This window comes from Ostrea edulis, chromosome 5 (assembly GCF_947568905.1).
Source record: "Ostrea edulis chromosome 5, xbOstEdul1.1, whole genome shotgun sequence".
Classification (NCBI taxonomy): Eukaryota; Metazoa; Mollusca; class Bivalvia; order Ostreida; family Ostreidae; genus Ostrea; species Ostrea edulis.
This window is the reverse complement of record NC_079168.1, coordinates 66,382,869-66,396,794: the sequence shown is the minus strand read 5'-3', so window position 1 is coordinate 66,396,794 and position 13,926 is coordinate 66,382,869. Positions and strand designations below refer to the sequence as shown.

Below are 13,926 nucleotides of genomic sequence, written 5' to 3'. Positions count from 1 at the left end.
ATCTGATTTCCATTAAAGAGACACTACAGCTCATTTTGCGCAAAAATCATGAAATGACAATTTTCCCAGCGCTTTCTCAATTTTTGTTGCATTGTTGAAAGTATGAACTTTACGAAAATAACACTTATCTAAAGTTAAAAATTATCGTTTTAACGTAAAAATTAATACTTTTTGATGGCCTATACAAAAAATATCGAGTCTCCTCCTTTTAGTCTTCAGACGCATGCGCATAGACAGTAAACAGTGCAGCATGTCGTCCAGTGAGAGAAAGTGTAGTTGATAGATCTAGCATTTTGACAGATTCTGTGAGAAAAGAGGTAAAAATAGAATGAGATAAAACTCATGTGTGAAATAAAATTTACCTAGAGATCAGTATGACCGTTGGAAAACAGAGAGCTCAGAGAAACGCATGTAACTCAGTGGCGGATCTAGGATTTCCGAAGAGGGGTGTGAAAGTCAAAGATTAGCCAAAGTAATTGGCCATTCGGGTGCAAAATTTTGATTTTCATTCACAATCTGTGGCGTAAAAAGGGAGGGGGATACTGGCCCCCTAAATCTGCCATTGAGACTAGCTGCGAAGACACTACGTTTAAAAGTAAGTACGTGCTATTTTTATCTGAACACGACACGTGTTAGTTGTAAAAACATCGGTCAATGGGAACATGGAAGGGTTTCTGTTGAAATAATTATTTATAATTAGTTATTATAAGGAGCAGGGAATAATCTTATGTACTTGAAAGGTGAATGTGGACCCCTTGAAGGGGAATTTAGATAATTTCCTACACAACACCTTTGCTGTCATTCAAAACCACGTGATGTAAATAAGCATTCAAAAGTCCGAGTCAGCATGAAGAAACCTTTGAATTCCGGACGATCTTCAACGCGCAGTTGATAGTAAATTGATGCATCCCAAATGTTCAAAATTGTCAGTATTGATGTGAATTTTATCATTTTATCAATATATGGTTTAAAAAACACTTCATTAAAATGTGGAAAATGAGCTGTAGTGTCTCTTTAATCCATTATTCTACCATTACAGTAAATTATGGTTACAGCAAACACATTTATAATGAATTCATGTTTACAGAGAAGTGATTTTCATTCCCTTTGTTTTTTAAACATATGACCTTATTGGATATAACAAATTACATTTATAGTGAATCAAAATTGTTTGTCCCCAGCTATAAGCATGGTTTTCTGTACTACTAATCACATTCTGGACCTACTATACAAACTTTCCACCCAGACAAATTAAGTATACATAAGAGAGTGCCACAGCCTGCAAGAGACACACGGAAACAGACAGTACAGATTGTGTTCCTTAAAGATTCTTATTCAGTATAACAGTAATATTGTAGTCCTGTTTTTCTTCTTCCAGCTGTGAACTTCATTTGTGATAACCCAGACATCAAGGCAATTTCCTTTGTGGGGTCTGACCAAGCTGTGAGTATTTACCAGCCAGTCTCTAAGAGTTTTCAATCAAACAATCACTATTTGAAATCATTGGCTTATTCTACCCATGCTCTCAGAAGGAAGTTGAAGTATATAGTTTATTATTATATACTTTCAATTTCATCTCTTCTTTTTTCTTTAAAAGTTTGCGGGCATATATCACACGATATATGCCCGGAAACATTCCGGCCCGCAAACATTACGTCACAATCAAATTTCTACGCCGTTAATTTTCAAATATTTCATCTTTTACTCAGTTAAACCGATAAAGTTATTGTTAAAAATAAAATTATTGTTAGTTTCTAAATGAAATTGAAAGTATATAATAAAAAGGTTATAGACTTTGTATGGGAAATATGACGACCTCATTTTTTGTCGCGAACAGACCTCGCAAGCTCGGTCCGTCTACGCGCCAAAAAACTCGGTCGTCATATTTTCCCATACAAAGTCTATAACCTATAAATATTATCTCCATCCGTCTGTCACTCTTGTTACTTAAATTTCTCTTTCATTTTCTAAAAGAGGTAGCAAAACGATTCTTTTTTGTATGTGATATTGAGCATATCTGGTAAATGTGTAATAAAGTTTTGCAATTTGATTTAGGTCCAGAGGGTTCAAAAAGGGTCAAATTCTTATGAATACTTGCCCTTGGAGCTCCCTCTGCAGTGAAGGGTTTAAAATTCAAACTTTGGTTTGTATTTAGCCTTAGGTTTCAAATGCTGTAAGTGACTTGCATTTTCCAGATGACTGACCAAATGAAATTTTTGAAAGCAGGTTCAATTCCTAGTGCCTGTATTTTCTACAGTGATGAAACTTGCATGCCTGATACCTTTAAGAATACTTTCAAACAGACTTGCTTAGATGTTGTAATTAATCCATATTTTCTGGAGAGTGACCTAAATTAAATTTTTGTAAGTAGGTTCAATTCCTAATGGCTATATTTTTTGTAGAGATGAAACTTGCATGCATGTGAAAAATGACACATTCAATCAGGAAGTCAGCCATTATGACGATGTAGAGTATCTCTTTAAAAATGATGCGTTCAATCAGATTTGCTTCGAATGCTGCAATTGACCTACATTGTATGTTGTTTGGATTAGTGATTAAGTTAAATTTTGTATCGCAGTTTCAAGTTCCTAAATTAACTAGATATTCAATAGAGAACTTGCATGGATGAAATCACGGGCAATTATATCACTTGGGTTTGAATTTACTATTAAAGAGTACTCTTAAATAATAGTTAATTTGAACCGAAGCGATACAATTGCCTCAGGATGAAATGTTTAAGAATATAAATAACTTCAAATAAGCTTGCTTCAGATGTTGCAATGGAGCTATGATTTTGAAAAGTGTTTAAAACAACTAAATTTATTGGCCAAATACAATTCCATTCACTGTAAACTCTACAGTGATGATGTTGATGAGGATGATGCCGTATAAGTGTAATTTTTAGCGAGAGCTAATTTTAGTGACAGTATAATTCTGAGAATGATAACTATTACCTACGATACAGAATAGATTGTTAGCAATATTCAATTTTAGCGATCATGACACCCTCACTGATAATACCAAATTAAATTCTTGGTAATAATTCTACTTAATACATTGTATATGGTATCAGGGGTTAAAAATTCTTCAAGCCCGAAGTCTGGGACTAACAAATTCCGTATTTGGACTCTGCAATTAGATATGCCGGAAGTCTGAGGGACTTGCCTATTATTGTATAAATGATTAATGAATGAAACTACAAATGACTGCATTTCAGAATAAAATATCTCAAGAAGTTAAAGCTTGACATAACTATATTTTTTGTTTTCTTGCATGCGACCCGTCGAGATAGATTACTGAAGACGCCAATTCGAACAAAAAAATTGAGAATTTAAATACTGGTTTTTAATTATCCATTTCATGATGTAATATAAAAACAATAACAAATTTCTAAATTCAAGCTGGACTTGGATATTTCCGTGTGGGACTTGGCAAAAATTGGCCCCTCAAGTCCTGGACTTGAGCATGTGAAAAAAAATTTCAACCCCTGGGTATATGTAAAAATGTGGGTACCTGTAAAGTTCGAAATGAAACGAAATCTAACGAAACGAAACCTACCGTAACGAAACGGAACAGATTGTATAACGAACACTTTTAAATATAATGATTAAAAATGGTATTATATCATGCCCCTGTGAAAGTTACCACATATAAATAAATTCGCCTCCCCCTTTGATGGAGGCTTTCAGATTGACTGATACAAAGTTTTAAAAGTTGGAGGGGGATGGGGGGGAAGGGGGTGAGTAAGCACAAAGTACATGTCCGAAGTTGATTAAATTATGAATCTCATGTGCAATTACTTTCGGATCCATAAATTTCAGAATGGAGGGTTACAGTCTCACAGGTCGGAGGTCTGGGGAAACATACTAAATGAGGGGTGGTGTTGCCGGCGTTGGAACCTGGGCATAAATATACTGTACATGTTTCAGTATTTTTTGCTCTTAAAAGACAAATCTATGTATACATGAGGATATTATGTACATGTATTTGTTTGTAGTATATCAAACAGTGGATTCTGAGTATGTCCTCCCATTTTCTTTGTAATTTCTGCTTCCCTTGTTCTTAAGCCTTTTGATTTTACAAAATGCTGACCTCCTACTGATATCATTGCATTAAATGTTTTCCGTTCCGTTTTCAATTCCCTGTTTTAGCAACACCCCAAATATATAGTTATCTTTAGACTTGCTGCTTATCAATAATAATTTTGAATAATACATGCATATATATGTTGCCGAATTGCATAACTTTTTCCATTATTGAATGTACTTGCACCTCAGCAGTTAGAGATAAAATAAGAGGTTAAACGTCTTCCTGCTTTCAACTTTCTCAGACACCAGCTTCTTCAAACAATGTTTGATGCTAACCAGTGGACCGCTTAAAAATGTATCAGTCAACCTGAAAGACCACATAAACAGGGAAGAGAATTTCTTTTATATGTGGTAAATTTCACAGGGACCTGAGATACCATTTATTTTATTACATGTATCATGATTACACAGTTTGGTTCTACAATCTGTTTCATTTCGGCAGATTTCGTTTCGTTTTGGTAGGTTTCATTTCGTTTTGGCAGATTTCGTTTTGATTTCGTTTCGCATGTATACAGTCTGACTATTCTTGATAGCTTTTTTTATGTGAAGTTCATAGAGTATAGAAATAAACACCAGGGTGCCTTTAGAGAGCTGTAGCCCACACTATTTTGTGTTTGAATAACAATCTACTCGACTTATTGTCTTTATTTTAGGGACAGTACATTTATGAGAGAGGATCACAAAATGGCAAGAGAGTACAGTCCAACATGGTATGAACTTAGTGTACATCTGATGAGTGTGTTCTTAATGTGCAGATATGATAATACAGTAATGGCATATCGTTACCCAATTAACAAACCATTCACATTTTACAGGGAGCCAAGAACCATGGTGTTATCATGCCAGATGCAAACAAAGAAAATTGTCTGAACCAGGTGAGACAGCAGTTTATTAAATATTTTTTTAAAAATATCTAAAATAAAATATTGTTTACAGTCTAACATTTATTTTTTACAGCCTATTTAATTACACCAAAGTCCTCCATAGTGTCCCCCACTTCATCATAAGCAGATAATATAGTTTGCTTTGGAGGTCAGAAGGTCATCGAGTCACATATAGGAAGATGAAATCTCCAATATAAGGATGAGCTGTACAGTTTTTCGAGCTCAGGTCAACGTCCTTGTAATAAATAGTCAAGATTGATTGATTGTATATTGTTTAACATCCTGCTTGAGAATGTTTAACTCATATGGAGACGTCACCATTGCCTGTGAAGGACTGCAAAATTTAGGCCTATGTTTCGCGCTTATGGCCTTTGAGCAGGTAGGGATCTTTATTATGCCACACCTGCTGTGACACGGGGCCTCAGTTTTTGTGGTCTCATCTAAAGGACCATCCCATTTAGTCGCTTCTTACGACAAGCAAGGGGTACTGAAGACCTTTTCTAACCCGGATCCTCATGGAAAACTAATTAAGAAATGATATCTCAAACGCTGTTTGAGCTTTAGCAATGAAATTCACCATTTATTACACCTATTGTGTTTAAAGCAGAGGTCACAATGGTAGGTCACATGCTAATAAATGGTTCTGTATGATATCAAGGACTGTCTGATCCTTATGAATGAAACTTCACTTTAAGAGTCTCTTTGATTACATTATAATTGTTAAGACTAGGAGGTGTGAGGTCAAGGTCACCCTTTGTAAGAATAGTGTCCTAAGGCCTGTATTATAGGATTAGACATTCTTTTTGAAGAATTTATCGATGTGTAAACTCCGGACATTTTACTCACAAACTGAATAAAAGTGCGAAGTGTAAATGTCCGGAGTTTACACATCGATAAATTCTTCAAAAAGAATGTTTGATTCTTATAATTCCAATTCATTCACTTTATTAAAAATTGCAAAATTTTGAATAGTTTCCCCTTACTACGTTATTTGTTTTCAGGCGTGCATGAATACATCGTGTTTTCGGATTTATTGATGTGAAAACTATTGTTGAGCTTTAGTTTTGTCCAATCAAAACAGTTGTAACAAATAACATTGGAATTATATACTGTAACAGTATGTGCTTTAGCAGTAACACTGTGAATAAAGAGCTTTCATATACAAACAGATGACTTTTGTGTCTATAAAAGTGTCCTCTTTTTAAAAGAACCACAAGTCAAATAAATTTAACTTGAAGTGGGGGACATAAATTCAGAATCACTGAATTGGATTGATATTGCCTTGTTTTAATTAGATTTGTTAATATTTTAATTAGATTTGTTAATATTTTAGTTAGATTTGTTAATATTTCGTCTTTGTTCTCCATGGTAATGCCTAGTATCAGTGGAAGCCGACAGTTCATCAGTGTTATATTTGTGTTATAAATCGTTAGAGGCCTACATCAGTGTTATATTTGTGTTATAAACCATTAGAGGCCTACATCAGTGTTATATTTGTGTTATAAACCATTAGAGGTCTACATCAGTGTTATATTTGTGTTATAATCCATTAGAGGCCTACATCAGTGTCGTATTTGTGTTATAAATCGTTAGAGGCCTACATCAGTGTCGTATTTGTGTTATAAATCGTTAGAGGCCTACATCAGTGTTGTATTTGTGTTTAAAACCATTAGAGGTCTACATCAGTATTGTATTTGTGTTATAAATCGTTAGAGGTCTACATCAGTGTTGTATTTGTGTTATAAATCGTTAGAGGTCTACATCAGTGTTGTATTTGTGTTGTAAATCATTAGAGGCCTACATCAGTGTTGTATTTGTGTTATAGAACGTTAGAGGCCTACATCAGTGTTATATTTGTGTTATAAATCAGTATAGACTTACATCATTGTCTAATCCGTGTTGCGTATCAGTTGGTAGGGGCAGCTTTTGGTGCAGCTGGTCAGAGATGCATGGCTTTATCCACTGCTGTGTTTGTTGGCGAAGCAAGGAACTGGATCCCCGAATTAGTGGAGAAGGCAAAGAAACTGAAGGTCAATGCTGGTAAGTGTTTGTACAGAAAGCTGATAAAAGTCACTGTCGATAAGTGTCTGTAAGAGAAGGTCAATGATGATAAGTATGTTTAGGTGCAGGTCACTAATGGTAAGTGTGTGTAAGTGAAGGTCACTGGTGATAATTGTGTGTAAGTGAAGGTCAATGCTGATAGTTTGCATAAGTGAAGGTCACTGGTGATAAATATGTGTAAGTGAGGATCTAATAGTAAGTGTGTGTAAGTGAAAGTCAATGCTGGTAAGCGCATGTAAGTAAAGGTCAATGCTGATAAGTACATGTAAGTAAAGGTCAATGCTGATAAATGCGTGTAAGTAAAGGTCAATGCTAATAAGTGCATCTAAGTAAAGGTCAATGCTGATAAAAGTGTGTAAGTAAAGGTCAATGCTGATAAGTGCGTGGAAGTAAAGGTGAATGCTGGTAAGTGTGTGTATAAGATAAATCCATGCTGGTAAGTATGAGTAAGGAAAAACATAGAAAAGTGTGGATAAAGAAAGCTGTGAAACTCAACATCAGTGCTGGTAAGTATAAATAAAGAATTCAAAGACATTGTACAGGCAAGCAACTAGAAAATTGTAAATGAGGGCTCAGAAAGCAAAGGAGATGTCATTAAAAAGATGTTCTCCAGAAAATATCATTTAACTCAAAGATGTGAATGGAAAAATGTATTAAAATCCATGTACAGGTAACTCTCGAATTATCGCCACTCAATTCATCGCCATTTTCGTTAACGCCGCATTTTTCTAGGAACATTTTTCCTGTTACTTAAAACTCTCGTTAAAACGCTAAATTCGCTATCGCCATTTGCCACAGTGTTTTCATTACAAAAGTATATTTCACTGTGTTAATTATCTCGATAAACCGCTATAGGTGCACGTGGTCAGTGAAGCAGTAAATTGGTCATTATCGATCTCCGGCGTACACGTGGACAGAAGGATCCCAGTAATTGCTGTATTGAATAAACAAGAAAATTACTGGAGATGAACTGTAGTCAAGTTGTTTATACATCATAGAAACACATTTCAATTTAGCTATGGTTTCGCCACGAAAGAGGGTCCTGTTAAATTTCGATGAAAAAAAGCAAATCATTACTTACCAAGAACATCATCCAAAATGTACCCATCAGGATATTGCAAATCATTGTTTATGTGGTTTATGCAAGTAAGAACAAAAGATAACTCTTACATATAAAAGAACGGTAACTCTATTTCTTCAAGATGGCGGTAATTCAATTCATCGCCAAATTCGTTATAATGCCATAATTTCATAAGAACAAAAGGTGGCGGTTTATCGAGAGTTGACTGTATGTTTAAGCATAAAAAATATTCTTCTGTAGGTCATGAGCCAGGAGCCGACTTGGGCCCTCTGATTTCACCTGAAGCCAAGCAGAGGGTGTGTGACCTCGTTCAGTCTGGCATCGACCAGGGAGCCAAACCCCTTCTTGATGGAAGAGATGTGAAAGTACCTGGTTATGAGAAGGGTAACTTTGTCGGCCCAACAATCCTCCATTATGTCAAGGTCAGTGAGGTTACATTAAAAAATATGTGTATTTTATTAGGACAATATATTACATTCACAAAGACATATATTGTACATGTACAGTGTATTTTTCTTTTGACAAAGTAACACATATTTTGATTCCAAAATTTACATGATGCCATCTGAGGTACATGTCATTTATGAATGAATGACCTTATATCTTTTAATGTATCGATGACTGTATAATATATTTTTGTTGACTTGAGGTTCTTTTTACTGATGCGCTGACTGTAATTTTAGCCGGAGATGAAATGCTACACAGAGGAAATATTTGGACCAGTCTTAGTCAGTATGGAAGTGGATACACTTGATGATGCAATCAAACTCATCAACGATAACCCTTACGGCAATGGTACCGCCATCTTCACAACAAACGGAGCTACAGCACGAAAGTACACCATGGAGATTGATGTAGGACAGGTAAGTTGGGAAAGAAAAAGCTGCTGACTAATGTAAATAAAGTAGCATAAAATCATGAACTTGCTTACTTTGCTATTAGAATTTTGATATGGTCACCATAGATTTTGATTTGCTGGAGTCATTTAGGCAGGTTAGCAATTCAGGCTTCCCCTTTGTCAACACAGACTCGTCATGTATTTGTCAGAATGTAAGATATTAGAGATGACGTTACTACAGGTAACAGTTCTATAGATTCCTTATTTTACGCGAGTACTTAATATTGCGAAATGGATTGTAAATGTCAAATCGCGAGAGTGGTCTGTTGCTGTTGATGGAGAGTTTTTGCATGTATTTTAGTAGTATAAAAATAAAAGTAATTTTATTTTGTGATTGATGCCTCTCGTGAAATTACGTGATAAATTCCTCGTGTATATTTAGGAATCTACCGTGTTCATTCCTTTTCCTGTTAACATTCTTTACTGTAGGAGGGAGTCAATGTCCCCTTACCTTTACATATACTGTAGATTCCTAAATATACGCGAGGAATTTATTATCGCATCGCATAATTTTGCAAGAGGCATCACTCACAAAATAAAATTACGTTTTATCAATTTGTTGTTAAGATACGTGTAGGAACTCTTGATTAACAGATGATACGTGATTCAAGTTCACGCGATTTGACATTTACTAGTCATTTCGCCATATTAAGTAATGGTGTAAAATAGGGAATATTCAGTATATACATGTAACACTGTATTATAGGTGGGAGTCATGTCCCTATAGCTTTACTTATAACACTTTATATTTTAGGTGGGAGTCATGTCCCTATAGCTTTACTTATAACACTTTATATTTTAGGTGGGAGTCAATGTCCCCATTCCCGTGCCTTTGCCAATGTTCTCCTTCACCGGATCCCGAGGATCTTTCAGAGGAGATATGAACTTCTATGGAAAAGCTGTAAGTTAATGTTCACTAAAGAATTACATACAGTAGCATCTTGTTCTCACCAAAATACAACTACCTTCACTAGTGATTTCTGAACATTACTTATGTAATTATACATCAGGCAAACAGGCTGATGAATATCTGCTATGTTTGCAGACCAATCAAACATCTCCATGTGAAGCTTGGCAGATGTTTAGCTAGTTTTGCACCATTTCCAGAGTTCTACAGATTGCTGTCTTTGAAAATTTGACCAAAACCAAATCATGCTAACCTATTAATTTGCTTCACAGGGCATTCAGTTTTATACACAGCTGAAGACGGTGACCCAGATGTGGAGGGCAGATGATGCTACCGTCACTGGCTCTCAAACCGCCATGCCCATCATGAGATAAACATTTCGTGACTTCCAATTGTCCAGATTTCTCGTGTTTGACCTTGATACTTTTGTGCATTGCTGAACAAATCTAGCACCTCCTCTCACAGCTACAAACTTGTGTTGATAATATAGTAATGCTACATGTTTAAGAAGACTTGTGTATAAATAGTATAGACATACAAATGATTTGTGGCCATATGGTGCAAGTGATATTTGTGTGAAATGTTGTAATATTCATCTGTGGCATTGATTGCTCACATATATTTATACAGAATAAAAATTAACAATAAAGGGCCTCAAGTGTTCTGTGTTGCATCAGTTTGACTAGATTAGCACAACTCAACTTTAGAATGGAATAATGCACCGAGTTAAGAAAATATTTAGTGATAAGAAAACTTATCAGCATGTGCTTCAGGATTTTCATTACAAGGTTGAATTACAAAGTTGAAGTCTACTATTACTCGATCACGTGATGAACTGTTTCCCGGTCACATGACAAACTATTTCCCTGTCAAGTGAGAAACTATTGCCCGATTATCAGATAAGGTAATAAAACAGTTATTCTATGCCTACTTAGGGAAACAGTCGTAGGCCTCTAACAACAGTTTCCCGGGTCTTCGCCACTATCAAGGGGCAATAGATTTCACTGTTTCCCAAATAGGCAAGGAATAATTGTTTTTTTGCCCAATTTGCTAATCGGGCAATAGTTTCTTACGTGACTGGGAAACAGTTCGTCATGTGACCTGGAAACAGTTTGTCACGTGCTGTGTCATTGATTGAGACTTATTATGTCTCCCCTCTTTCAGGGGGAGACATTGATTTTATATTTTCTCTCCGTCTGTCTATCTGTCACAAAATCTTGTGAATGCTTCTTCTCCTATATGGCGTATTGGATAGACTTGTAACTTTGTACAATGCTTCATTGCCATTTGTAGATGTGCATATTGTCAGGACAAGAGGACCCAATTGTTTTCCTAAAAGTTATAGTTGATCTAAGAGGGGTGGAGGATGTAAAATAACGTGTGAATGCTTGTCCAATAGGTTTGGTACGATACTTCAATGCCATTTGCAGATGTGAATATTGCAGGGACAGAAGGATTCAATTGATGTCCACAAAGATATAGTGGATCTAAGGGGTGGAGGGTATAAAATACTGTAAACATATTATATTTGGCGTGTACAATATTTGGTGGAAATCGTTTTTTCAACAGGTTAGCGTAGATTTGATTTAGTGCATTCCTGAATTACTTTAAACATCTAGATTTACGGATGGCATTTAGCGATGTACTTGATTTAGCGGAAGCTGCGTTCCGCCAAAGGCGCTAAATAGAATACACAGCCAAATGCTTATCAGAGTTCATAATGTCTATGTTCCAGCTCATGTTTCTCTTCCAATACCATGCAGTACATTAAGGGGAGGAGGTTACATTTTGAGCACTTCCAATTTGGGGAGCCATTTGTTTTTCATAAAAACAATCTCTAGTATTTACTTTGTCTCGCTCCATTTCGAGGTAAATAATGAGTTGATTGTGTCATGTTTAAGACATCTGGGGTGAATTTGTATGTGTTTATATAGACAAACGACTACACTACTGTACTTTGACCACAGCCTGCCTTGTGGTCCAACAACTTCTACACCGAGAGGGTCAATTCTTACAGAGTCGATGTGTTCGAAATGGATTATACCTGTGACAACCCAATGGTAATTGGGTCGAGTTGCAAAATGCACCATATAGTATCAGGGCCTCATTAACAGTGTATATCTCTATAATTACCAGAGAATACAAGTCCAATTTTTACATGGCTTACTGCCAATGCAAAACAGCTGTACAAAAATAAAAGCTTTCCTTAGAAGGCAGGTTCTGTTCATGCATTACTTGTAATAAGCCTAGAAAGACCTAAACGTACTTCAAGACTTTAACCAATGTCCCCGAAGCACCAATGTGGGTCAGATGCAGCATCCACACCATGAGATGGAAGAATTGTGTGGTACATGTGGTATAGGCCTAATCTGACCCCTTAAATGACTTGGATTCTGTCTAGTTTATTTTATGATCACAGCTTCCCAAAGTGTTAATTTTATGACAAAATGCTTGTGGTCCCAAGAGACGACATGAAAATATTCAAATGTTTACAGAATTTAAACTGGAACGGTGTGCATTTCCTTGTAGTCCACACACAGATCAATCAGTGGCAAACAAATATTGCTAAAATGACACTTTCAATGAAAACAAGTGGCCCACAAACCAAGTATTAGTAACAAGTGGTCCAAAGCCCCATCGGTCACCTGAGTATTGAAAGCATCACTGTCCTCAGGGATATGAAATCTAGAATAATTTTCCTGTTCTATCTAAGCTAAATTCTAATATTCAACAGCAGCAAAAAACAAGATGTGTTCTTAAAACACAAATGCAACTGAAAGTGCCGAAACTGATGAAAGACTTTACATAATATGTTATATTAACACTATACGACTATTTTGGACCTGCCCTTGAGTCTATACCCGGAGTTTGCGAAATTCACAATTTTGATACATTCTTTTCTGCTTTTCCTAAATACGCATTTAGTTTTTATAAAATATCAGCGAAATTACAGAAGTCCAATATCAAACAAGAGGCCCATGGGCCACATCGCTCACCTGAGTCACCTCTGAAGATTTTCCATAATAATATATATTTGCATGCAAAACTTTGGTCCCTATTGTGGCCCCAACCTACCCCTGGGGGCCATGAAATTTACAAACTTGAATCTGCACTATGTCAGGAAGCTTTCATGCAAATGTAAACTTCTTTGGCCCAATGGAAGATTTTTTCTCTATATATTAGTATGTAAAACTTTGATCCCGTATTGTGGCCCCATCCTACCCCCCGGGGGCCATGATTTTAACAAACTTGAATGTGTACTATGCCAGGAAGCTTTCATGTAAATCTCAGCTTTTCTGGCCCAGTGTTTCTTGAGATTTTCCCTATCCCGTGGGGATCCGGGTTAGAATAGGTCCTCAGTACTCATTGCTTGTCGTAGAAGGCAACTAAATGGGCAGTCCTTCGGATGAGACCGCAAAAACTGAGGCCCCGTGTCACAGCAGGTGTAGCACGATAAAGATCCCTCCCTGTTCAAAGGCCATAAGCGCTGAGCATAGGCCAAAATTTTGCAGCCCTTCACCGGCAGTGGTGACGTCTCCATGAGTGAAATATTCTCGAGAGGGACGTTAAACAATATTCAATCAATCAACCAATCCCTATATATTTGTATGTAAAACTTTGATCCCCTATTGTGGCCCCATCCTACCTCCAGGGGTCATGGTTTTTACAAACTTGATTCTGCACTATGTTAGGAAGCTTTCATGTATATTGCAGCTCCTCTGGCCCAGTGGTTCTTGAGAAGATTTTTAAATGACCCCTCCCTATTTTTGTGATTATCTCCCCTTTGAAGGGGCCATGGCCCTTCATTTGAATATACTTGAAAGCCTTTCACCTAAAGATGCTTTTGTCAAGTTTGGTTGAAATTGGCCCAGTGGTTCTGGAGAAGAAGATGAAAATGTGAAAAGTTTACGCCAACAAGACAACAAATTTGATCAGAAAAGCTCACTTAGGTGAACTAAAGAGTACTATATTTCTTTGCATTCATATGTGCATCGTTTACAACTGCA

The 13,926-nt window shown here is 36.3% G+C and overlaps 1 protein-coding gene across 1 annotated transcript in view; it reads left to right on the top strand.

Moving 5' to 3' along the window:
- LOC125649806 (probable methylmalonate-semialdehyde dehydrogenase [acylating], mitochondrial) overlaps positions 1-10,572 on the top strand; it is a 22,587-nt gene extending 12,015 nt beyond the window's left edge. The window contains exons 9-16 of the mRNA XM_056165182.1: positions 1,379-1,443; positions 4,742-4,798; positions 4,904-4,963; positions 6,883-7,012; positions 8,355-8,536; positions 8,798-8,977; positions 9,815-9,913; positions 10,192-10,572. Coding sequence (XP_056021157.1) covers positions 1,379-1,443; positions 4,742-4,798; positions 4,904-4,963; positions 6,883-7,012; positions 8,355-8,536; positions 8,798-8,977; positions 9,815-9,913; positions 10,192-10,293 — 875 coding nt within the window. The 3' untranslated portion in view covers positions 10,294-10,572. The remainder of the gene's footprint in view (positions 1-1,378; positions 1,444-4,741; positions 4,799-4,903; positions 4,964-6,882; positions 7,013-8,354; positions 8,537-8,797; positions 8,978-9,814; positions 9,914-10,191) is intronic.
- The last annotated feature ends 3,354 nt before the right edge of the window (positions 10,573-13,926 follow it).